Raw genomic sequence first — 27,957 nt, 5'->3', positions numbered from 1 at the left:
TCTTCCTGACTTCCTTATTCCTCTCCTGTACATCATCATTCTTCCAGTTCACAGAGTGGGAGACATCCTCAACTCCTTTTCATCATCTCTGTATTCAATCAGTTGCCAAACACTGTCAGTTCTACCCCAATAATATATCTCATATCCACCCCATTTTCTCCAGAGTCAGTAGTCAATACCCTAGTAGTTCATGTCTTCATCACCTCTTTTAATCTGGGCTATTTTAACAGCTTTCTTATTAGTCTTTCTGCCTACCCCTCTCCCATCCATCCTCCTATACATCTGAGAAAATGCTAAATCCTAAAACTGACAGTTCTTCCACATCCTCCAATAGCCACATTACCTCAACTTTCATATCAATGAATGATCTCAAAATTTGAATTAACCTTGGTTATCTAGGTGGCCCAGTGGATAGAGTGCCAGACTCATCTTCCTGAGTTCAAAGCTGGCCTCAGATACTTCCTAGCTATGTGATTCTCTGCAAGTCACTTAACTCTGCCTCAGTTTCCCGTCTGTAAAATGAGCAGGAGAAGTAAATAACAGACCACTCCAGTATCTTCTCCAATGAAAACTTTAAATTGGGTCACAAAGCATTGGACACATTATACTATGCCTTTTTCTGCCTCTAAAAGCTAGGTACAGGTCTATACATGCCATTCCACTGCCTACTGATGGTCCTAGGATCCAAATCTCTGTAGGATAAAATACAAACTCCTCAACTTAACATTTAAAGTGCTCTTTTGAGAATGATTTCCCATTTCTCCCCTCAACAGCTATACCCCACACAAATTGTTGTTTCATTTTCCCAAACTCAACATTCATCTCCTTTGCAAAGGCTTTCCCACTTCATGAATACTTAATTTACCTTCAAGTCCAAACTCAAGTCCAATTAAAAAGTAATATCCTTCCTCAGCTCACCGGCTGTAAATATTCCCCTCCCCATGAAATTACTTTGAATAGATTTAGTAACTGTTTATCTGTATACGTTCTATTTCTTTCGTAAAATGACTTAGCAGTTTTGTCAATTTTCTTCAGAATTTGGCATGACATATGACATCTAACAGATCTTTAATAAATATCTGGTAAATTAATTTAATTAGAAATGAAGGTAGATTGAAGACAGTCACCACCATTCCAGAGAAATTTGTACAGTCAAAAAATTATGCAATAACTATATGCTTTACATTTTAAAGACAGTCAACATGGTATCACTAAGGGCTATAGTTTCAAGATAGGATAGTTTGGGGATGTGATGGTGTATGTTAACAACCAGCTCTAAAACATGCACAACACACTTTTATATTTAATCTGCATTATTAACATTTTTCCTAATTTTCTTAAGTTTAGATAATCAACAAAGCAATACACAAAACCTAGAGTGGTAGTATTTGTCACTTTCCCAACTGTAAATGCTCACGGTGAAAATTTAATGATTAGCTCTTCTGTAGGTACAAGTAGATTCTAGCATACTCCTGTATTTTCTTCTGAGGAATGGAAGGACATGACAGCGTAGAAAAAATAAATAATGCCAGTGCCTTATGGCTTTCTTGAGAAGAGTATATAATCAGAAAAAAAAAACCAGAAATGAAAACAAACCCAATCTATTAAAGTTTCCCAAAATAAATAGAATATGGAGAGGACCAAAGAACTTTGTAAAAAATCCAAGTTTCTCATTTTACAAGTGGGAAAAGTGAGTGGGTGACTGAGCCAATGTCCCACAAGTAACGATTAGCTAGCTGATTTGGGCCTAGAACCCAAGTTTCTTGACTAATGGTTGAGTTATTTTCCTGCCACACCAGCTTCTCTCTTTCATGCTCAAGGGGTGTGTGTGGGTGGGGGTGTGTGTGGGTGGGGGTGTGTGTGGGTGTGTGTGTCCAGAGTTTTTGTTTTGTTTTGTTTTTAACTGAGTTTAGCATTTAAAAATATGTACATTTGAAGGGTTTTTCTTTGAACTTTCTAATGAAGGCAGGACTTTCCATATAGATACTAGCTTTGGAAGGGACCTCTGGAAACCATCTTATCTGTCTATTTGCTTAAGGCAAAATTTTGTCTACAGTTTCCGAGGCAGGTAAATTACCATCCTATTCTTGAATGTGTTTCCACTGTGCTTAAAAATCTCCTGGTAACTGAAATCTGTCCTAGCTGCTGCTATTCAAACATACAGCTTGATTGTAGACATACATTTTCCTTTTTTAGCTTTTACTTTTAACAAAGAAAGACCCAAACAAGGAAGAGGGTGAGGAGGAGTTTGGACTTTGATTTGTAAAGGCACAACAAATGTTTTGATAGGATTATGATGATAATACTGTTTTATGTTTGTACAGTTTTAATCTAAGACTTTTAGGATACTCTTTACGTGACTTAACACTTCTCAAAGTACTTTCTTATGCATACTTTCATTTCAACCTTCAGCCACCACCCTGCCCCCCAAAGGAAATATGTGAGGTGAATGGAGAAAAAAGGCAGAATTCAAGTGTCTAATCTAAAAGGTCCAATTAATTTTTTTTGTTTGTTTGTTAAAAGAGGTGGGGAAATTACACAATAAAAGCCAATGAATGTTTGCTTTTTTGCTGTTGTTACAAGGTCTGATAATCAAAAATTGTAAAACTTCGTAATGAATTAAATATTCCCTGCCCCAGTTTCTCCAGACTCTGCTGTGATCTTCCTAAATCATAGGTTTAACTTGAGTTAACCCTGCCACCCTCAGTAAATTTCAGTGGCTCCCTATGACCTACCGGATCTAATGTAAACTCCCTTGCCATTTAGAACACTTCACAATCTGGCACTTTTTTATCTTTACTTGCCCTCCACACACTCTGTTCTACTTGCTCATCCTCACATTCCAAGAACTAGTTGTTCCTACAAATCTGGAAATCTTTCCCTCTTAATGCATGTCTTGGTTTCTCTGGCTTTCTTAACATCTCAACTGAAATCCCACGTTCTGTAGGTTGCCTTTTCCAGCCTCATCTCACCACCTTCTAATACTGCCTTCCCCTCTGAGATGACTTCCCATCCACTTTGTATATAGCTTGTTATGTCATCTCCTTATCAGAATGTGAACTCTGTAAGGGCAGGGGCTGTTGTTAACTTTCTGAGTATACCCAATGCTTAGCACAGCCTGACACATAGAAATTATGTTGATTGCAACTCAGCATAATTGCAAATTTCTTTAATGTTATAATCTTTGCTACACACACACACACACACACACACACACACACACACACACACACACACACACACACACACACACACACACACACACACACACACACACACACACCCTCATTGATACAGTATCCTCCACTTCCCAGAGATGATTAAATACTTTAAATCTAATTCCACCCCACCAAAAAAAAATCCCTTAGCACATCTAATGACCTCTTCTGTCAAAGCAAAGATGGTTTCAAAAGTCAGACAAAAAAGTACGTTGCATGGGATATTAGAATTTTCAGATCATTTGTTGATCTGAATGTATTTACTTATTAGAGGGGTTTTGGCCTTTTGCTTTTATGTCTGTTTCTTAGCGAGAAGAGGACAGTAACAATCATAGTTCGAGCATAGTAATATTATCTCAACTACTTAAATACCAATTTTCTAATTCCTAAATTTCCCAAGTAACCCAGAACCTGTAAAGAAATAAGTCAAATTGAGTTGGGTTGGTCGCGGGGAGGGTTGGTACATGAGCTTGGGGGCGGGTGTTGATCTTTTGGTAACATTCATTTTGCTCCCCACTTCCTAACCCCACGCCCCCAGTTATCCTTTCCCCTTTCTCCCTCCCCTCTTTTTCTCTACCACTCTGTAGGCCTGCAGGGCAGAAAGAAGGTTGGGCAAAGAGCAGGGAGGACAACCGTTCTAATTTCTTTGCGGCGCCTCACTGAAGCTTGAGGTTACTTCAAAGTTGCCGCAGGCCCCACAACTCCCCTCGAAATTCTCCCAGCTTTTCCTAAATTGGGATATAAGAATCCAAGTACCTGTGTTAACAGCAGCAAAGAAAAACCCTGGGGATTATCCAGAGAGGGGGTGGGAAGCGATTTAACATGTGAATCCTTCTCATTACACTTTATGCTTTATACATTATGCTTTCTATGTGTCCTGGGAGCTTAATAAAGGTTTGACTGACGACTGGCTGATAAAACCTCCCAAATATAGTCACTCCTAAATGCAGGGGGGCAGAGGACGCACGTTTACCATGAGGGATTGGGAATTTGCAACCAGGTCCCTCCAACCCGGGAGTCGGGATTCTTTCCAGTGCAATAAATATACCGCCTCTGCGGTCAGCGCACTGATCTAACACCTCCTAGAAAGCTGACATTTGTGGAGCCTTCCCCCTTCTCTTTAAAAAAATTAGGTCACAGGAAATATTTACTCTCATATTGTATTCCGTTTACCTTGATTTGCAGTGAGGTTGGAAAGAGGTGGCTTTGGGACAGACCTTCTTTCTGTGGCAGTCTTGTAGATATTCTTGGAGGTAACGTCACCTGATTTTTATCCCAGTTGCCCAAAGCGGGCAACTTTCTGATGCAGAGTCTGTCAAACACCTGGCAGTGTGTGCGTGTGTGCACGGGTGTTTTCTGGCCCAAAACTACCAGGGGATCCTTCCCACCTCAGAACCTATTTTCCCCAGGACTACAACTCTTTCCTCATTATACCTCTCTCTACCTGCTCTAGCTCCACCCTTTGCAAGGTCGAACCCCAGGCTCGGCTCATTTCCTTCCTCCCTCATTCTCCAAAACCCCAGGGAATGAATGTCTTTAACTGGAATCCCCAGGTGCTTCTAACAGTGAAACCACCCAGGATCAGTAGCTGAGGGCACATTTTGCTGGAGGGCAACTCTCTGGTTTCAGAGATTTCTGCTTCCCCTTCCTCTTTTTCCCAAATAGACGTTTGAACACTTGTATTTGGCTGCTTTTAAATGGAGAGGATTGGTCCTTGTTGCCTGCCTAGTTTTAACTGGCGGGTCTGCATCTTCCTCCTCCTCTTCCCCATTCTGATTCGAGTCACAGGGATCTGGTGCTTACGCTTCCAAATTGAAGCTGGCCTCAAGCCAGGTGACCTTTCCTTTGTAAGTTTCCTTCCTAAGCTAGGGAAAGGGGCTGGAATCTGTTTGGTGTTGTTTAGAGGGGAGGTGGGGGGAAGGGGGGGAGGTTGGACAAGAGTTAAGGGCTGTTGTTAAACAGTTTCTTACCGTAAGAGGGAGTTCAGACCTAGATCTTTCCAGTTAATCACACAACAAACTTAGCTCATCGTAATAAAAAGCAGCTCGGTGCAGGCTGGCTCCTTTAGTAACTGCCTCTACACAGGATCCTTTCAAGCAGGCATCTCCTTCTGTGTGATCTGCCAGCAAGACCAGCACCATGTGGGTGACCCAACTTCTGCCAATACTGGTGCTGCATCAGGTTCTTCAACATCTCCTTCTTCTTCCCATCACCATTTCCCTTGCAGGTTAGTTTTTTTTTTTTCCTTTTTCCTTGATCATTCAAAAACAACAACAACCTACCTTCGGCATCTCTTCTCTAAGTTTAAATGTCTTTTAAAAAAAAAGCAAACCTCTTCGTACATTTTCTTTTTAACCTCTCGTTTCTGTTGAAAAACCTTTTAAAGGATAATTAACGGCTCATCAATACCCTTCTCCCTTCCTCACTAGCCTAATGGGTATGAATTGTGGGATAGAAATAAAGTGCTAACATTAGTCTGGAACTTTGCCTGTTTGGGGAAGTTTAAAGCTGGGGAGAGGATTTGAATTGGAGTTCAGCTGAGTGATGGACAGGATTGTGGGGATTCATCCTTTATTCTAGATAAGACACTTCTCCAAAAACAATGTATGCACCCATTTTGCACTCCAAGATGCAGCCTGTAATTGTGATATATACAGGTTTTTAATTTAAGAAATATAAATCAAACACCAAATGTGTGCATGCTACAAAAATGTAATCTTGTTCTCTTTTCTCTCAACTCTGTCTCTCTCTCCTCTCTTTTCCTCTTCTTTCTTTTCTTTTCTGTTTCTTTTTCCTTGCCTTTCTTCTCTCTTTCCCTCCCTCTCTCTTTCTCTCTCCCCCTCCCTCCATGGGTATCTGTCCTTGGGTAGCTGCCATGCATGGAAGGCATAAATGGTATGGGTATGGCTTTGATTAGGCTCAAGAGTAACTTCACTCTTTTTTTTTTTTTTTCTCACTTTCTACCTCAAACTTCAGAGTTTTAAAGGAGTCATTTGGGAATGACTATTGTCTGGGTAGTTTAGAGAATAATTCATTTGCTGTTCCTAGGAATTTATAGTCCTTATCAGGACAAGAGGAAACATCTGTATTTGGTTGTATTATCATTGTAGTGGTTAGAATATTGAAGTGAGAAGGCAGTGAGCATCTAGGGCATGGGGGAATACAAAGCTTGGAATGAATGACCATATGGTAGATGGAGCCTTTTCCAAGTCCAACACAAAGAATTGGCTATATCTTTTGAACTAAATTAGGTATGAATAATCACATTCAAGATCCAGTTTCTGATGAAATCCAGGGGTTGACAACACCGAGAATGAGCTAAATAGATAGAAAAGAAAATCATCAACCTCTGGGAATTGACTTCCCTTTGGTGTATGTATTTAGTGAAATGTATGGAGGGAGGCTATTGGGTTGAGAATGGCCAACTAGAATGCTTTTTGAAGAGACTTCTGGAGGAAGGAAAAAGTAGACGTCTCCATCCAGATGTGTCCAAATGTACTAAGTAGGTAAATTATGATTACTAATAATTTTATTATGCTGGTTTCTTATAGGTCAGGAGCAACACCTGTAGGAAGTTTTAAAATATGGTTCAAATAATGGCTAATATTTGGAAAGTTATACTTTCTTAAAGAAAATATCATAGCATTGTTAACCATACTTTCCTCTCAATTGTATATAAGTCCACACAGCAAATAATTGAGAAAACAACCCTCTTTGCTTTTGGCATGAATTACAATATATGAGTTTGGCAATGGATTTACCTTCCCAATTACACTTTACTTTGGCTAATGTTGAAATGATTTTGCATTCTCAGAAGTGTGTTGGCTAGTAGTGGGAGGCCAAGAGGGAATTACAAATTTGCAATGGATAATTCATGAAGTGGATGTCTGAGAGTTGATACTATTTTGTTTGGTAGGCTTAGGGCGATAGTTTTTGATGTATAACCTTCGTCTGGAGCAGTGTACAATATAATGAATGTAATAGATAGATCATTTTGAAATATACAAAAAGGGATGTTTCTTTTTCTTGTCATCTAACAGCATGAGTTCTTCAGTTTTCATTATTGTATTCTTTGGTCTTATATGAAAATAGCGCTGTAGTTACGTATTAGAGGTATCTTGGTGCAGTGTAAAGAACACTGAAATTGGAGTCAGAAAATATAAGTTCCAGACCTTTCTCTGCTTCTTTCTAGATGACAAATCAAGTGAAAGTCATTTAATCTCTGTAAGCTTCAGTTTTCACATCTATAAAGTGGGGACAATGAAAACTATTACATGGGATTGTTGCAAGAAAACTGCTTGGTGAAGTGCAAAGCATAATATAAATGCCAGCTAGTTGTTAAAAAAAACACTGCACAGAAAGAGAATTTTAAACTTATAAACCTCCCAATAAACAGTGCATTGTGGTAGAAGAACATAGGACTGTGAGCTGGGAAACCTCCATTCAAATCACCAGTTTCCACTATAATACTAAAGTGATTATAAGTAAGTCACTTTATCTCTAGCTATCAATTTCCCCATCTCGTAAATGAGGAATTCGAAAGACATGATGCTTTAGGTTACTTTCACTTGTAAAGGTTTCTGGTACTGGGTACCAGGTAAACATTAAGAAAAGGTTTCTGAGACAACCAATCAGTGGAGAGTGGGAGGTACCAGAGGCACTGTTTTTTTTTACATAGGTGAAAGTTTCCTACAATAACTTCAGAGAAGAAAGTACGCCCCACTTAAAGTTTGAGAATCTGGGTTCAGATTAGGACTGTCATTTATTTTCTGTGTGACCTCAGAAAGTCTCCTAACTTCTCTTGGTCTCAGTTTCTTCATCTTGTAAGGTGACAGGATTAGAATATGGGAGCTAGGTGTCTCAGTGGATAGAGTAAGGGGACTGAAGTCAGGAAGGCTTCATTTCAAATCTGGCCTCAGACACTTGCTGCCTGTGTGACCCTGGGCAAATCACTTAATCCTGTTTGCCTCAATTTCCTCTTTTGTAAAATGATATGGAGAAGACAGCAGCAAATTGCTCTGTATCTTTGCGAAGAAAACCCAGAATGGGGTCATGAAGAGTTGAATACAACTGAACAACAATTACAACAAGACTAGATGGCATTTAAAAGCTTTTCCATCTCTAAATCTGTGATCTCATTATCTTAAGGGATTATTGAGTTTAAATAGAACAACACAATTTCAACTTCTAAACCAAACTAGGATATATTTGTGAGCCATTTTGGAAAGATAAACTATTGATTCCAATCTTTCTATGATTTCTGAACTATTTTCTTTTATCAATGGATCTATGGATCTTTCAGTGCTGTGATTTTATAGTTTTCTTTTTTATCTTATAGTTTTGTTATGGTGTCTCAGAAATTCTAGTTGTCTATGAAAATAATTATGAAAGTGTGAATTTGCCTACAGAACCTTTCTTTCCATAGTCTCATATCCTCTGTTCTCCATTCCTTGTATTTGTTTATTGTCATCTTAACATCTCACCACTTCATACTTGCTAATCCTTAATCATATGGACAGACTTTTCAGAGTGAATGGAGCCAGATTCCTGTTTCTTTCCACACTCTGCAAATCCTTTTCCTGCACTGACCTCTCTTTGAAGTCACTGGGAGCTCCCACATAGAGGAAAATATATGAGGTACTAAGAGAAATGAATATCTGGCCCAGGGACCAAAGGGAGAAATATGTCTTTCTTAAAGCACCTTGGACTCAATACATTTGGCACTATTTGCTGTTACTTTTCACTAGGTTCCTAACATTAAGTCTTGAATAAGTAAATTAAATAAGGGACTAGATAGGAAACATATTCAACAAAATATTTCTCCCATATTCTTCCATTACCCAGAGCTTTTCCCTGGGGGGATGTTGAGAAGGGGAAGGAATGATAGTGATTTTCAAGGATGCTTTTGCCCTTTTATTTTAGTCAAAGCTGTCTTCAATTCAACAAACTTTTGTTAAACCTTCATTACGTACAAGGCACTGGCTGCAACCCTTACTCTTACGGAGTCTATATCCTGACTGTGGGGTTGGAGGATGGCTGCAATGTGTACATAGATAAGTGAATGTAGAAGGAAGTGTGGTATAGATATGACATGGATTTGAAGCATGATTCAAAGCTTAGGTCTACTGCTACCAATTCAATAAAAATTTATTAAGTGCCTACTATGTGCCAGCCACTGTATTAAATCCACAAGGTCACCTCCGTGATATTGGGCAAATCATTTAACTCCTCTGAGTCTCTGTTTGCTCATCTTTCCTCCTATCCATTCCTAGATAGATGGCTTCTGAAGTCCCTTCTGAATCCAAATCTATGATTGCTATGATTATAATTTGGGGCAGGTGTATGACTCAATAGATAGAGCACTGAGCTTGGAATCAGAAAAACTTATCTTCATGAGTTCAAATCTGGCCTTGGATACTTACTAGCTATGTGCTCCTGGGCAAGTTAGGAAAATCCTGTTTGCCTCAGTTTCCTCTGTAAAATGAGCTGGAGAAGGAAATGATGAACCATTCAATATCTTTGCCAAGAAAACCCCAAATGGGGTCATGGAGAGTTGGATATGACTGAAATGACTCAACAACAAACATGATTATAATTTTAGGAGACAACATGTCTCTAAGGCAATCAGGGAAGACTTCCTGACTAGGTGAAACCTGAATGGATACTTGAAGGAATATAAAGTTTATCAGAAGTGAACGTGAAAAGGGAGTCTCTTGAAGGAATGAGGTAGCCTATGGGAAAGCAGAGACGTGAGAAGAGAAATGATGAATTTGAAGAACATATGGGAGTACAATTTGTTTTAAATATAGAGTATAATAATGGTGATAAAATGAAATAAGCTGGGAAAGGTTAACTGGAGCCAGATTATAAAAGACCTTAAGTGTTACTTTTTGGAGTTTGTATTTTGTTCTATAGGCAACAGGGGGCCACTTAAAGATTTTTGAGCTGTAGAATGACACAGCATAATCAGATGTGTAGTAGGAGGAGGAGTAGAAGTAGGAGTAAACAGCAACAATAATGATCTAAAAAACCTAACATTCATATAGTTCTCTAAGGTGTGCAAAATGGTCCAAATGCACTATCTCATTTGATTTAATCCTCAGAACAAGACTGTCAGGTAAGTACTATTGACATTACCTTCATTTTATAGAAATTGAAACTGAGACTGAAAGACTTTAAGTGACTGCTCCAGGACCATAATTATACTTTGTTTTTTAATCGTTCTTTTATAAAGGGTTCTTAACCTTATTTGTGTCAGGGAACACTTTGGAGCCTTTGGACTCCCCAGAATAGTGTTTTAAATGCATAAAATAAAATACACAGGATTTTAAAGGAAACCAAAGGTTAGTGAAATTAACGATGCTTTTTATCTTGTCACAGTTGATGGGTCCCTTGAAATCTCTGTAGGGACCCTTTGGAGGACTGTGGAGCAGAAGTTAAGAACTCCTGTCTTAAAAATACATGCCTATATATATATATATATATATATATATATATATATATACACATATTTGTATGCAAAAAGTAAAATTCTTTGCTACAAAATATAGTTCCAATTTTCTCTTTCTCTTTCTCTATATGTGTGTTTATATGTCGATGTGTATGTCTGTCCAACTGATTCTTATTGCACTGAAAATATTAAAGATTAAATTGGGAAGAATAGCATCACTTTTTGTTGAGGGAGGGAGGGATATTAAGTGGAGCTCTTAATTAAAGTTTCTAAACATTTACCTAGCCTAAAGCCTCTATTCAACATATACAATGTATGTGTATATATGTATATATGTATGTATAGTGCATATGCAGTATATATACAAAGTACATATACAAGCATATATATATAATGTAAAAGCATATATAACATACATACATGCATATATGTGCATACACATACATATATGTATATATATGTGTGTGTGTGTGTATATCAGGGGTGGAGGAGGCAGAGAGACTTCAAGCAGGATAAATGTTTAGAAACTTTTAGAGCTCTATCCAATATCCCTCAGTCCTCCCTGCCCCCCATAAAAAAGTAATAAAATCCTTCCAAATTTAATCTTTGGTATTTCTGGAGCAATAAGAATCAGTTGTAAAGACATACACATATACATGTACGTACACATAAGTGCAAACACAGAAAAAGAACAGTTGGAACTTGATATTTTATAGCAAAGATTTTATTTTTAGTTGTCATTTTTGAATGACATCTTTTTTGAATTTGGCTTTTTCATTAGAGAGGAGATATATTTTCTAGGTTTATGAGTCCTGAAGTTTTATAGGATATAGGTGTGTGCCTAGAATCTGAATTTTGAATAATGAGTTGCTGACCTATTAAAATGAATGACCGAAATAGAACAACAAATAAACGTTACAAAAAACAAACAAAAACAATCAATAATCCGAGGACCCACAGTGCACAACCAAGTGGCATCTGCAACAAAGATGTCTTCACTTTAACCCAGATGTGTTTATTAGCTTTTTTTCATTCATGATGTGAAAAGTGTAAGAACATAAAATCTCAGGACAAACATGAAGTTCTGTTTGATTTTTACTTGTCAGTTGAAAATCATTCACAAACATATCATTCTTCTGACTTTAATTTTTTCCCCCTTCAGATTGACTAATTTATGCAATCTCCTGCCCCTGGCTACACATAATCATTTCACATCAGCTGTACAAGATGACATTGTGCCAATTTTAAGAATCACCTTCTTCTTAGTTAACATGATTCATTTGGAGAACTCTTCCAAAAGCCATATACTTTGATTATGCTATTGTTAAGGAAGTCACCCTATTTTAATAGGTGTTCTGCTTCCATTAACTTCCACAATTTTCTGGGAAATATACAAAATGAAAAATGAAGGCAAAATATTTAAGATAAGGATGACTCCTGACAGCTGGAAAACAGTGCACAGAGGTCAAAGGAAGTAGAAACTCTTGATGGAAAAACTTATCTCTCATTAATAGAATACTGTAATAGAAGCCAGAAGTTGAAGTTTGCACATCCTTTACTTGAGAGAATGACACTTTCTTCTGAATCTGTCCCTAACAGACATGGAACTATGGATCCCAAGACTTCAGATTCACATACTTCTTTTTATCAAGATTTAAAATCTTTAGTGAACATTCTCTCTTTAATACTGATCAAAACAATTTCTCAGGTAGAAATTAATGGTAAATATATTTGGCTCTTTTGTAAATTAGCCAGTGTTTGATGAGAGAGGTACAGTTATAATCTGGCAGCTAGTGCTGTCCTAAGTCCATGTAACAGCAAGGACCCTGGCATACATAGAAAGGCCTGCTGTACAAGCTCTTAGATCTACTTTTCTAAAGGAAAGCAACTTCTCAGAGGTCGACAACCACTTTAAAGAAACACATATATTATTCACTTAGTTCAGGGGAAAAAGTCAGCACTCTGAACTTCAGAGAAAATACAGAGAAATAAAGACCAATAGACAGGACTTCTAACTGTCTGACCATAAGCAATACATAGATCACAGATCAACAAACAGATCCAGCTGTCTGACCATTACAATCATGCATAGGTACCAGAGAACGAAGCACCAACATCTGGATTTTCAAAGCAGGGGGCACTCTTTAGCAGCTACCCAGAGTCTCACCTGGCCAAATGCTTCCATTGAGTAAGCCCCCAAATAAAACATTACCTCAAAGTATATATACACTTTTCAGAGCCAGAGGGCATCACAACCCTTGAGACCCAGTGCCTCAGTAGAAATTAATGAAAGATGTGAGCCTTCCTACAAAACAAATCTCCCCTAATCAAGCTTCCCTTCATGGGCAGACCCATTAGTGAGTAGGGGAGATCTTTAACTGTCACTAACATAATTAACATTACAGCCCATAGTATCAGCTCAAATATTTGATGATTCATTGATTTGTTTGAACAAACTTTATCTGCTTTTCAAGTGTCCCCATGGAACTATCTTCAGTTAAAGTTCTATTTAGCTGCTTCCTCAAGAAGTGAAAGGGCCCTGGGTTATAATTCTTATGAAATCATGGAAAAGACACAGATTTGATATCAGGAAAACCTGGGTTCTGTTGCTTTGTTTGTATGCCCTTGGACAAATCATTATGTCTGTCTGTGTCTAAGGGTAATGGGTTTGTTTTTTTAACTGTAAAAGGTGGTGGGTTGGAATGAATAATTTTTAGGGCTTAAGTAGTTATAATACCCTTGAGCTAGAAAGTTTGATCAAGCTAGAAAAATTTCTATTATAGGATAGATTTTATGTCTATAATCAAGACATTTGAATGGTCTCCATTCAGAAAGGGTCATTTGTTGGTTTATGAACTTTTTTTTTTTTTTTGCAACAACAATTTATCAGGCCATTTATAGAAGCACAGAGGGGTTGAAATCTCCATTAGTAGATATCTATTTTAATGAAATTAAATTTCAAATGAAATGATTCTTGATATATTGATACACATAGGAGCATACCTATACATATTACAGGGTAAAGATTATTCTCTCAAGGAACATGAAGGTTTTGAAAAGCATGCTCTGGAGACATATAAAAATAAGGAATAAGGTGCATGTTTCCTTATAGTAATCTTCAGGTCAGAGCAGAAGTTGAGAAATAAAGCCTGAATGTTTAATAAGCCAACAGGAGCCAGTGGTTGCTGGCAAAGTCAAAGTATGATGCCATTTCTGGCATCTCATTGTGTTATCCCATACTTCTAAGTTTTTATGAAGTGGAGTTTTGCCTTTTTGGTACTTTTTTTTTTTTGCATGTTTAATGTCTCCCTTGTTACAGTTCCAGTCTGTCTTGTTTCTTCATTCATGTCTGCAAATTTAACTCATAGGAAATGCTTCCACAAACCACCTATATATATGCTACCACCTTAAAACAGAACAAAATAAAACAAAACTTGCATATGCTAGGACTGATGATGGAGAATTCCGTTCACCTCCCAACAGAGCAATGATGGACTAATATGTAAAATGAGGTGTACGTTTTTGGAAGGAACCAACGTGGGAATTTCTTTGGCTTTACTATGTGTATTTGTTGTGAGGGTCTTCAAAGTATGGGGGAAGGGAGAAATGAAAGAAGAGCAAAGCTTACTAAGGGAAAAACAAAAACAAAATTGAATTAAAGAACAAACCACACACATCTTTTTTTCTCTTTCTGTATCTATTTCTCCTACTGTCACCTCATAAAAGTCCCATATCCTATTTAGACTTCAACTCCTTGGGACTTTGCATTTTTCTTGTTTGATGTTTTTTACTGTTTTTACTCATTTTCCCTACTTTCTTTCCTGATCTTCTGACTTATCATGAACACATCTCTCTTGTTCTGGCTATTAAATACAAAAAGCACTTGTATCATTCTCCCTCCCTTTTCCCTCCCCCTCTCTCCCCAGGTAAATAGGTTGTATAGTCCTAAGGGGGAAACAGTAAAGCAGAGGAAAGAAAGCTCTCTTGCTTCAGAAATGTCTCCCATATAAGGCATTTAATAGACTCTGGTCACCCTGATTGCCCAGTAGCGGCAATCTATTAGCAGGCTTAACTGTATGGGGTCGAGTAAGGGTAGCAATTAAGAGTTGGGACAATTGAGGTAAATGAGTAAGTGAAAGATTACATTTTCAATTCTTACAAGACTGTACATAAAATTAAGCCCTTTTGGGATGAATAGCATGGCCTCCTAGGTTATTTGGCTTTTTAATGGGAAACTTCATGCTATCTGGTGGCCTTGAACAACTCTTTTATAAAGAAAAATGAGACTCACATTAAATGATGTTTTGATTAACCACACTTGGCTGGATAGCAAGAGAAACAATACAGGAATAGAAAAAAAATATTATCTGGAAGAAAGATGTATTTATATAATAAATGAGAGAGAAAATATTTTTAAGTAATATAATTTTCCCCTCTCCCTGACGGTTATATAGAATAAATATGGCCAATGTGTCCCATGCACAGATTTTAGTGAGTTCTGTCTGTGCTGTCAAACTTTGGGTGAATGGCTGTTGCTAGTCATTATAATTTATATGGGGACAAAATAGTAGAAGAAATGCAAAAACGCAATATGAAACATGACATGACATGCTCCTGGCACTGTTTCTTGCTTTCATGCTGTTTAGAGAAGAGCATGCTATTTATTTCTGCAGAATGAACTCTGTCCCAGTTTGGGAGAGCATCCTCTCTCTGAAAAACTGTAGATTAGTGACCAGGCTTGACGATAGTTTCTTGGTTTGTCCTTATCAACTAACTTTTTCTTCCCTTACCGTAATTTTTCTAACTATTTTCGGAGGTCAACATTGTTAGGCAAAATCATTCTTTTGAATATCATCCTTCAAGACTTTTTTTTTTTCTTTTGAATGTGTTTACTCATAGAGGGCCAGAGGAAAAGAAACACCCTCCATGAATTCAAAAAGTCAGCAAAGACTACCCTAATCAGACTAGACTCATCACTGAATATTAAAACCAAAAGGCTGAACACGACGGACAAATGTGCCAAGAGATGTATTAGGAATAAAGGCCTTCCATTCACTTGCAAGTAAGTTGTTCCTTGTTGCTCTGATAGGAATTTTCCACTAATAGAATATACCCCCATTGCCTATACAAACTACATTATGTTTTAAAATTACTGGTGTCCAATGTGCAAATGTAGTAGTTGGCCTATGCAGTCTAGTCTTGAATCTTTTAAACTTCTTGTCATGGGAGACATATGATGCAGTTGAAGGAATAAATGGAAGTGGAAAAGAGGACATTAAAAATGTGTAATGAAAAAAAAGATTTATCTTTCTTAAATTTATTATGTGTTTTGTGATTTCCTTTGTTCTTTATGTAGCTTTGATTATTAAAAATGAAATTCATTTGGATTGATTTCATTTAATTCTCTTTAAACTTCTAGGCCATGTATTCAGAATAAATATTTATTGGCAACAGAAGTGGAAGGAATTTTAAGATTATGAATTGCAGAACTGGGCAACAGCCAGGATTTATAGGAACTTATGTCAAAGGCTCAGGAGATTGAGAATAGAAGGTGTTGAGAGGCTCAGACGATATCTACAGAGCTTGGCTTTGGCAAAAGAGGATGTTGAAAAGGCATTAGTGGGAAGACATGATAAACATTTAGGTGAAAAGTGATAAGGTCATTAGAAATGGCATTAGAAGAGTCAAGTGAAAGGCTTGCTATCGTTTGCCAGTTCTTGTGTGACTTTGCAATGAAAAATAACTCTATCCCATAGGATAGAAGTAAGCATGATATGGAGAGAGAGAACTGACTTTTGATTTAGGAAGACCCAAGTTCAATCCCCCTTCTGGCTGTGTGCCTCTCAGAGTCAATTAACTTCTCAGTCTTCCAGGCAACTCTCTGAAATCATTTTGCAGAGAAGGTCCCTATCTGAAATCATAAAGGTATTTCATCTTTCAGTAGTTCTATATACTAATGAAATCTAGTCCCATAATATAGAATTAAGTGGGCAAAATCTAGTAAGAATCCCTCTCAATAGGACCATCAGAGTCAGATATGCAGAAGAGAGGCTGGGAAAATTCTTTCAGGGTGTCTTTGTACATTTAGATATATGCAAGGGAAAGTCCTTTCTATGAGCATAACACTGTATTGCAGGGAAGAGTGATTTAGGACTAGGACTTTAGAATCTAGGGCTAGGTCACATCTATGGTACTTAGCTGTGGTGAGAAAGTCACCTAATCTATTTTAGACTCGGTTTCCTCCGCTATAAAATGAGGATAATAATCCTTGTACAAATTACTTAGAAGGATTTTAATCCTTTTGTAAACCTCAAAGTATAATATAGATGTGAACTTTGGTTACACAGGATTCCTTTCTTCTGGACCTCTTACCTACAAAGATTGTGAGTTATTTTAGTGGGGAAAAAGGGACATACATGTTCAAGGGCAAAGAAATGAGGTGGGGGAAATTGTGTTAGGATTTATATACATATTATACATGTATTCTCCCCTCATGGTCAGTTTTGTATTAGCCATTTTGTACTAATGCCTGTCTAGTAGGTACTTAGACCCTATGCTTGGCACTAGTGATTCAAACACAAAATGATTCAAATACAAAAATGAAACATGCTCTGTCATCAAGATTATAAGACTATACATGTTTATAATATGTACATATATATGTTTATATGACATGGATACAATATATAGTATTTCAAAGTCTTAAGCTACTAGAACTTAAAACTGCACTCTTTTGCACCCATAGTATATATAGCATGAATGCCTAAGAAAAGAATTCCAAATGAATGGTCGGAGAGAGAGAGAGACAGAGACAGAGAGACAGGTGGAGAGAGAGACAGACAGAGAAAGAGAGACAGAGATGCAGACCAGTGCCAACTAGGAAAAGCATCTCCCCTGTAGATTTTCTGGATCCTACCCTTGGTCCAATTTTGTTAAACATTTTTATCACTGATTTTGATGAAGGAATAGATTTTATGCTTACTAAATTTACAAATGGCATAAAGTTCCAAGAAATAGTTAACACACCAAGCGAAAGAATTTGGATCCCAGAAATTATTGAATTTGAGATTTGCCATTCTAGAATTTGAGATTTGCAAAAAAAAAACTTCAGAGGCCATGTAGTCTACTCCATTCCTGAAAACATTCCCCTGTATAAACACAGACAAGTAGTTGCCTACTTTCTCCTTGAAGGTCTACAAAGAAGGTGAATCTAACACCTCTTGAGATAACCCATTCCATTTTCGGACAGTTCTAATTGTTAGGAAGTTTTGTTTTTTTTTTCCTGACATCAAGTCTAAATTTTCATCTTTGAAACTTCCACTCTTCAACCCTGACTCTGTCCTCTGCGCTCATAAGGAACAAGTCTAATCTCATTTCCACATAACAGTCCTTCAGATACTTGGAAACAGTTATAATGTCCACCTCAAGTTTTCTCTTCCTTAGGCTCAGTGTTCCTTCAACTGATTTAAATGGGATATGACCTGAGGTCTTCTCCATTTTGACTGTTTCCTCTGGACACTCTCCTATCAATGTCTTTCTTAAATGGTAGCATCCAGAACTAAACATAATCCTCCAGATGAGTTCTGATGGGGTCACGTTATGGTAGGACCCAGTCTATTCCTGGAAGCTCTTCCTCTCTTAGTGCAGCCCAAGGTCATTGCCTTTTTTTGACTGCCATGTCTCATTGCAAAGTCTCCATTAAAAATCTTAAATCTTCTTTAGAGCAATATCTAACAGTTGACAGGCTGAAACAACAGGTCTAGACCAGGAACTGTCTGTTAGAATACATTTTCTTCCTCCAGTTGGGAAAGGGAATACTTTTTAAGGCATGTCTTTTCTTTTAGGCAATAAGCCATGAATTCAGTGGACACCACTTTTTTTTCAGTCTTCTCAGAATGTAGTAAATCAAACTGCTTATTACTGTTATCAGCCATAGAGGTAGCTAGGTAGAGCAGTGGGTAGATTACTGAATCTGGAGTTAGGAATAAGTGAATTTAAATGCTACCTCAGACATTTACCTAATATGTGTCCTTGGACAAGTCATTTAACCTCTCAGCCTCAGTTTCCTCTTCTATAAAATGGGGACAGTATATTGCCAACCTCAAAGGATTGTTATGAGGAAAAAAAAACAGGTATTATGTAAGATGATTCACAGGACTTAAAGTTGTGCATAAGTGCTGGTTATTTTCATTATTATCATAGACTTAGAACCATCAAAAACCTTAGATAGCACCTTGTTTAATGCCCTCATTTTATGTGTCATATAGCTAGAAAGTAAAGGATCTCAGACTCTAACTCAGATTTTCTCACTCCTAGATTAGCAATCTTTCCCCTAAACCATCTTAGTTTCATTTTCTACTTTGTGGCTGAGTTACAAATAGCAAATATCTCCCTGGATACAGGGATGAGATGGTAGTCTCTTTATATTTCCAAGCTGAATTCTATGCTTTAGTCAGATTTGCCAATTTTATAGTTTCCAGTTATATATGAAAATTGTGATATTCCAAATTTAGTTCATAGCATATTATGAAATTACATATTATCTCATTGCTTAATGGACCAGGGACAAGGAAATCATATTGAACTTCTAGGGAAAAAAATCATCATGGCTACAAAAGCATCTTTGGACCAAGTGGGAACACAGATACAGAAATACTAGTATTCTTTCTTAAGAAAATACTCTAAGCATTTTGGCTGTTATGGGTGACTTTGTTACATGAAACATTTGTTAAGTGCATAGTATTATAAGGCACTATGCTAAGATCTTAGGAATGAAAAGATGCATAAGATGGTCCCTGACATCAAGGAATGTATCTAATAAGGAAGATAAGCCAAGAATATTTATTAAACACAGCACAAGTTATAATGTGAAAGAGGTAGAAAGAAAGTGATATAAAAATTTCCATGAAGAGCATATCACTTTGAACTGAGAAGATCTAGAGAACATAGTATCTGAAGTAGGCTTTATATAATAAGGATAATTTATATTTAAATGGTACTTTACTTTTTCAAATATGTTTCTCATAACATTCACGTGTGAAAATAGTTTTAAGTACTATTTCCTTTCTATCTCACAAATGAACAAACTCAGTTGAAATGGTTTGCCCTTGGATATAGCTAGTGAATGTTAGAACTTGAATCTGAAACCACTCTTCATTCTTTGTCTTTTCTCCTTATTCTTTGCTGTGTGTTATTCCATTTCTTAAAGGATGGAAAAGATATAACAAACTGCTAGGGTAAAGTAGCTGTTAAAATGTATTTTAATAGTGGGAAAAGCATAAGAAAGAAGATAAAGATTTGACAAAGGGTTAGGGTTCCAATTTGGCTTGAACATAGAGTTGTAGAATATTGATAAATTAAACTGGAAGGGTGGCTTGGGATCAGAGTGAGAAATGTCTTGAGTATCAGTATTATTAAGCATCGTCTTTGCTGTGTAGGAAATATGACTAGATGATTGATTTGTCCTCTCCCCCCCATTAGAGTGTGAGCTCCTTGGAGGAAAGGATTGTCTTTTTGCCTCTTTGTATCCCCAGTACTTGGCAAGATGCCTGACAGATAGTTGGTGCTTAATAAATGTTTACTGATTGATTCTCAGCTGGAAACAACATAACTAAAATGCATCAAAGAAAGAGTTTAAAATTTAAAAAAGGTTCCTAAGATCAAATTTAAAAATTGATTAAAGATTAAAAGGCATAGAAGACATAAAAGCTCAAGGAGAGGCATAATATAAGTGTGTATTACACATTCAGAACATATTTTACCATAATAAGATAATGAAAAAAGGATGAAGGAAGTAACAACAACAAAAAAAAAAAAACAGTCTCCACATGTGGAAACATCTGTGTAAATTTGGCAAAACTTGTGTGTTCTAGATTGACCTCATCTGTTACTGTTACATAAATAAGGCCCCAAAGATATCATCTGAATCCACAAGAGATTATACCCAAAATTACAATTATGATACAAATAGAAAAATTACAGAGTGAATATCTTTTAGGTTAATAAGCTGAGGAGCAGATTACTAATTCAAACTGTCATCATGTCTTCTTCAGTGTTGGTTGCATTTTAATCATATTATTCATTTCATTTGCCATTCTGACAACACTCCTACTATCACACAATCAGCAAGCATTTATTAAGTGCTTGTTATTATGTGCTAGAAGGCAACTAGGTTGCACAGTGGACAGACTGCTGTAAAGTCAGGAAGACTCATCTTCCTGAGTTCAAATCTGGCTTCAGACACTTACTAGCTGCGTAACCTTGAGCAAGTCACTTAACACTGTTTGCCTCAGTTTCCTTATCTGTAAAATCAGCTAGAGAAGGTGATGAAAAACCACTCCAGTGTCTTTGAGAAGAAAATCCCAAATAGGGTCACAGTGAATTGGATGTTACTGAAATGACTGAACAACAACAATATTATGTGCCAGCTATGGATAAGTGTTAGGGATATAGAGACGAGAGAAACAGTTTCTGAATTCAGCAAGCATATATCCCCATGGGTAGATGGCATGTGTATGTATATGTATATACAGAATACACACATATAAACACACATACTCATTAAATACAAAATCATTTTAGGAGGGAGTGCACTGGTATCTGGAGGGATCAAAAATGACTTTAGTGTGGAAAATGACCCTTGAACTGAGTGATTCCAAGAGATGGAGGTGAGGTAAAAGACCATAGAATATTTAGATTACAACATGATAGCATCACAGAGATAAAAGAACCTTAGAGATCACCTCTTACCTACTCTCCCATTTAACAGATGAGGAAACTGGCCCAATAAAGTTCAAATACTTGTAGAAGTCTACATAAGTAATGAAATAATGAGACAAGATTTGAATGTAGATCCTCCATCTCCAAATGTAATACCTATTCCACTAGATTGTGTCTTAATTTTTATTTCCACAGCATCTTGCATATAATAAATACTCAAGAAATCTGAATTATCTGCTTATAATTAGACTATTATTTAATTAAGATTTTACCAACATAAAATGTATTTAAGGCTGGAAATTAAGAAAAGATTGTTGAGTTAATATGGTAAATAAGTAAAATGAACTACAGTCAATAAAACTCACATTTGCACACAGAGCTTAAAGGTTTACAAAGACTTTTCCTGACAAAAACCCCTCAAGGTAAGTAGTACAAGCTGTAATAGGTGTTTTTTAAGTAAAGAAATCTTATATTGCACCAACTAAGGGCTCACACTTTTATCACTCAACTTAGCAAATCAGATCCCTAAAAGATAGTTTATACTTCTTCCCTCAAGGTTTCCTAAGGGACTGGTGTTCATTTTGTAATGTTATTACTCATAACATCACTTAACTAGCTAACTTCTGTCAACTACCAATTAACCAAAGAATATCAGTTAGCTTTTACACAACATATTTGCTGAGAAAGTATAGCAATGATTGAAGTGCAGCAATAGGAAAACTGATGCAAACTTAAATTGGTGCTACAAAATATTCACCTATTCCCAACCAGGGCGGAAGTGATATTTGATGGCTCTGGAAATCCTTTTCTCACATAAAGATGTCTCCAACAAATTCATTCCTTTTGTTGTAGAATTAGATGTTCCACTCCATTACTTAAAAGATATGGTATCTTGAACTCTTGGTCAATTTGTCACTGGGAAGAGTTCTGTAGGTTGCTAGTCAGGGTTATCTCCTCACTGAATTCAGCTATTGATTGTACTGGATGCTGTCGCTGAGGGGACTTTTGATAGCTCTTCAAACATTTTTAAAGCTCACAATGATATGGTCCATTCCTTTCTAATACTTATTTATTCAAGATAAAAAAAATTGAAAGAATAAACATAAGGAAGCAAAGGAAATAGAGGGACCATGCATTCAAAGCCACATGGTTCCTAAGTATGGAGATAATCCAGCTGTGACATTCCACTGATGTTACACCTTTTCCCCACCTTGAGGCCCATAGAATTTCTTCCTTTTCACTTAAATGTTACCAGGGAAGAGAGAGTGTTTCAGAATGTTTTCTGAGGGATTTTCCTCTAACCTACTACATGTACGCTCAGTTTCATCTCAGCAGTCATTTTTCAACAGAAACTCTTTTTGGCTTGGACTTCTCAGAAAAATTCCTTACACCTCTCTCCCCGCATTCCCATAATGCACCCCAACTTCTACCCCCTTATCAGCTTCCCCTGTCAGATTATAATCTTCTTGAGGGCGAGGACAGTGTTTTATTTTTATTAGTACCTCCATTTCTTAGCACAGTGCCTAACACATAGTAGGTGCTTAATAAATGTTTACTGAATTGAATGAAAAGTCATCATCATGCAGTGAGCTGACAGGAAATAGATTATATTGCTCAATGCTCTGAATTAAGGCAAAGAGACTCTCCAAGACACATGCTCAAAACACATTCACCAAGTCCTATGTGTTGAATTGAAGCCAGGAATGTAATGTTGTATATGATCAGTAGAACTCACCAGTCAGGGCATATCCCTGTAGACTCTGAGGACATCATTGGCCTGTCCCCCATTATATTAGGCACAAAGAGATCAAATTTCCTACCCATTGCCACATGACTGAAGTGAAATTTGAATTCAGGTAATTTTATTTGAAGACCCTTGTTCTTTCCACATTACCACTCTGTATTGAAGGTGTGTATAAAGTAGACTCTATAAGGGATAACCAAAGCTGTTAGAGGAAGGTCATATAATAAATAGTAAGGAATGAAGAATGAGAAAAATTAAGATAACAGTAACATCATAAGAGATGACCTTAACAAGACATTTTAATTTGTTGGGGAGCCAAAACGAAGAGAGTTTTGGAGAGGGATAACCACTGACCATTTGGTAGCATTATCTTAAGAAGAAAAAAAATCCTAATTAGATGCAATAAGAGGAATAATGATGAAGAATGGTTTTAATGTAATTCACAAGAATGTTGTTATACTAGATTTACCTGAGGAAACCATTGTCACTAAATATAATTCATGATTCCATATTTATACATTCTTAGGTTCTAATGGAGTAAAACAGACTTTATATATTATTCTCTTATGTCATATCCTGATGGAAAAAAAAAACAGTTTTACAGATACATTGAGTAAAGTTCTAAAATCAAGAACTTTGCTTCCCACTGTTTCCCAAATTGTAGATTCAAAAATATCTTCATATGCATAATGTACATAAAGATAATAAATAAATGCCATATTTTGAGAAAATACAGATATATAATAAAATAGTATATCTATAATCATGAAAGACTCTGAATCAGTTTTGAGGAAGTGGATATCATGTGAGACTTTCATTAACTTCTTCAAAATCTACTTAACTGTTTTTCAAGATTTTTATAATTAAGTGGTTAGATTAATAACACGCAAATATCTAGTTATTGAAAATGTAAAATTATTGGGTATCAGGAGTTGCTTAGTGTACACATTTAGAGAATTGAAAGGGGAAGGGATTCATATTAGTTGTATATATGGACACCTACACATGGCAACATACAAATATTTATGAAAGAGTCCATTTAGAAAAATTTCATAACAATTTTAAAGTATCAAAAGGGAAAAATAATCAATTTTCCAATTAGGCTAACCTAAGGAATATTAATGTCTACACATGATCAAGGTAAATAAAACATTTAAGTGTATTTTAATGATGTTTGTGTTTATAGCTCTGTTTGTACTTAGGGTGGTAGAGGTTTCTTGGAGGAATGATAGTGAACAAAATCTCACTTATACTTCTAGAATAAGTGACTACACGAACATTTTAATGTTTTTCACTAGCATTTTCTTTAATTTTTTTTTTCTGTTGAGCCTTTATAATATTGGGTACACTGCAAGTGATCATTCTTCTCTCATATTAAAAACATGAAATTTCCATTAGTTGAGATCTCTTACTGAAAAAAAAGTGATTTTAGAAAGTGAACAAGACTGGATAGGTGCTTTCATAAAATATCTTAAAGTTCTCATTTTTGTAAAATTAAAAGTGAAAATGCATGAGCACAAAAACTGGTATTTTAAGCAAAGACCACAGAAAGTTAATTTTATTCTCTATTGTAAAGATCACATGAGATGGTTTGAATGTCATTTGAGTTTCTTTTGTGCCTATGTAATCATGTATTTACTGTCAAATTTTTCTCCTTGGTATACCGTGTATAATAAAAGCTATATAAAAAGTGGTATTCCTTTTTTTCATTCAGATATTTTTTTCAGGGCCTTTGCTTTTGATAAAGCAAAAAAACGATGTCATTGGTTCCCTTTCAATAGCATGTCAAATGGAGTGAGAAAGAAGCATGACCATGAATTTGATCTTTATGAAAACAAAGGTAACTAGATTCTCCTTAAATTTTATTCCAAAAATCACAACTTTTTGAACTTTAATTGATCTGAAAGATACCTAGTCTAATGTCATCATTTTACAGATGATGAGAAAACCTGTCCAGACAGGTCATGAGATGTGTCTGAGTCCTCACTGCTCATTTGTTAGTGGGAGAGCTGCAGTCAGGTGTTCTGATTCCCTGTCCAGTGTACCTTCTGCTGTGTCCCACCTGCCTCTCAGAAGGGCAACAGTTAGATTTAAAATTTCCTTATGAAAATTACTAAGGCTATGGTTTTATATTTACAACAAATCAATACTTCATTAGTATTTCCCCCCTCCCCAAATAAAAATTGATTCTTCACAGCTGATTCAATTCATTATGCAGGAAGTTAAATAATTAAGAGGGGCAGCTAGATGGCCCAGTGGATAGAGTGTCAGGCCAGGAGTCAGGAATACTCATCTTCCTGAGTTCAAATTCAGCCTCAGACACTTACTACCTGTGTGACCCTGGGCAAATCTTTTAACTCTGTGTATGCCTCAGTTAGTCTTCTGTAAAATGAGCTGGAGAAGGAAATGGTAAACTATTTCAGTATCTTTGCCAAGAAAACCCCAAATGGGGTCATGAAGAGTTGGACATGATTGAAAAATGACTCAACAATAAATTAAGAGATACTAAAAATATTCATAACCATTTCAGTTAGGGCATTTTTGGTTGGAGAGAGTGCCTGATTGTTCTCCTGAGGGGAATTATGACTTGTTCTTCAAATAATTTTGTATGTACTGCCAAAATGCCCATTAAAGTCTATACGTTTCAGTTATTTTCTACAAAATGGGCACAGTGACACCTATTCTGCTTGTTTTGCAGTGTTCTGAAGATTAAGTGAGATAATGTATACAAAAGTGCCATATAAATCATAAAATAAAATTGTGATTATTATTTCAAACAAATTAAATTGTAAATTCCATGAAACAGTGTTGGCAGTAATTGTAACTTGGCTACCCAATTTCAAAATTACTCTGATTAAATCCTTTCTACATAAGAAAGATTCAGGTGGAGATTATGATTTCTTCAGGTAATTAGATAAAATTGAGCAGGGAAATTAAAAACTAATTTATGTTTAAAATAGTAGCTTAGGAATAAAATGTTCCGTTAATTTTCTTCTAAAATGATATTTTGTGTCCAATTTAGCATATATAAAGAGCCAATCAAATCACTACCTTTGAGTTCTTTACTTAGTATTGTGAAGATTCACTGTAAATCTGTACATCCTAGGGAAAAACGTCACTGACCTCACATAGCAGAATTGGAGACAGCAGCTTTGCTGTGGCTAATCTATTCAGAAGTAATACAATGGTGCTTTACATGATGACCATTGGTTCTATACTAATTCTGACATGATAGACTTTTGGTTTGGTCAAATACATACAGGAATAGGTGTTAAGTATCTGAAGAAACTTCTCAAAAGACAGTGAAACTAGCAATCTCTCCTTAAACCACAGAATTATTTTTTTTTCATCTGGCATGCCCTGGCCACACCAAGTAGACACCTCACAGAGCAGAAGCAGAATGTACCCCTCACTGACTCATTAGTAAAATGAACAGTATTTCAGCTCCTGGAAAAAGATGTCAGAAATTTTAGGAAAGCTCTTTTTTTCTTGTGAAAAGTTCGAAATGCACCAAATAATAGAAAGCCAGTATATATGGAATTCATTTTTAAATTTTAAAATGGTTTGGTTAAGTCTAATAAAGAAGTATTAAATACTATCGTAACATGATTCATTATTAAGCAGATTCAAATGGGCCAAATTATATCCCTGAAACATAATTACATGTGATTTTTAAAAAGTTGTATAATGTTGATGTTAGTCATATTTTCTAATACCACCACAAAGGTACCTTATTATATATATGCAAATCATGAAGTTTTAAAAAGTTACTTATGTTATTTTTAATTTCTCTATTTTGAATTAGTATTTTTATGGATCATCAATTTCAGTTGAATTGACTATTGAAGTAACAATATAACTTTGCTATACCTTTGATAGAGACTTGAAGGAAATGAGAACATTCTATCTACAGTAAAAAACAAAAAAAGAAGCTTTTCTTAACTGCATCCTTAAATAAACTTAAAAGTAAAATCCAGTAAAAAATATTCCATATTTTGTCAATTTTGATAATCTGAACAAATTGTAGAGAATATTAACAAGATGCTTTGTCTGGAATATAATTTAATGTTAAATAGCCAAAGAAAAGTAATTATATCAATAATATTTCATATTGTTTGATATCATCAGAGCTATAGTTTATAAAAGTAGATTACTTTTAGCTTTTATTAATGACTACAAATAGCATACATTCATTTTTAAAATGGAGCTTTAAAGATATGTTTATTTAATAAAGTCTGTTAGGGCATTGAACTGTTATATTTTAGGCACATGGATTTGTGTATGTCAATTATGTATCCACTTCAATTATTTGCCTGGTCACTGGCTAGATGCTCAGTGATAATGATGCTGAATTTATGTTTACAAAGTACTCTATGGTTATAGAGTGTTTTTTGTATATATTGTGCCTATGAGGTAGGAAGAATAAATATCTCACACTAGAAGTGTTAAAACATGCTCCAAATGGGAAATATTTAACAAAATAAATAAAAATAAATATTTAATGTTAATATGTGGTTTTCTAAGTCAATATGTGGTCTGCTTGGGAGTCACATCTTTGGTAAGGTTTAGTGGGCCCTGTTTCTATTTGAATTTAACATCATTATCTTACACATTTAACAGAAAATGAGATTGGTGGTCTAAACACACACACATATACATAATGAATTTGGGCTATACTAGCTTTAATTTGGCAAGTAAAACCCACATAAGCCCAGGGAAAATCTCAACTCAACATTTATAAAACAATTTAGATAAAAATAAAACATTGACAAATGACACATTCATTTCTCTAAGAGGCTCTGTTGTTACTTTGTTAATTTTAACAT

At 35.9% G+C, this 27,957-nt stretch overlaps 1 protein-coding gene across 2 annotated transcripts in view; it reads left to right on the top strand.

The window, feature by feature from the left end:
• Window positions 1-5,101: 5,101 nt before the first annotated feature.
• The window catches only part of HGF (hepatocyte growth factor), a 98,559-nt gene continuing 75,703 nt past the window's right edge, over window positions 5,102-27,957 (top strand). The window contains exons 1-3 of one of the 2 annotated variants that reach the window (XM_072653212.1): window positions 5,102-5,445; window positions 15,568-15,730; window positions 24,859-24,971. In XM_072653212.1, the coding sequence (XP_072509313.1) occupies window positions 5,358-5,445; window positions 15,568-15,730; window positions 24,859-24,971 (364 nt within the window). In that variant the 5' untranslated portion in view covers window positions 5,102-5,357. The remainder of the gene's footprint in view (window positions 5,446-15,567; window positions 15,731-24,858; window positions 24,972-27,957) is intronic. The other variant, XM_072653211.1, reaches the window with a different exon arrangement.

Source organism: Notamacropus eugenii, chromosome 3 (genome assembly GCF_028372415.1).
Source record: "Notamacropus eugenii isolate mMacEug1 chromosome 3, mMacEug1.pri_v2, whole genome shotgun sequence".
Taxonomy (NCBI): domain Eukaryota; kingdom Metazoa; phylum Chordata; class Mammalia; order Diprotodontia; family Macropodidae; genus Notamacropus; species Notamacropus eugenii.
This window is presented reverse-complemented; position numbering and strand designations above follow the sequence as displayed.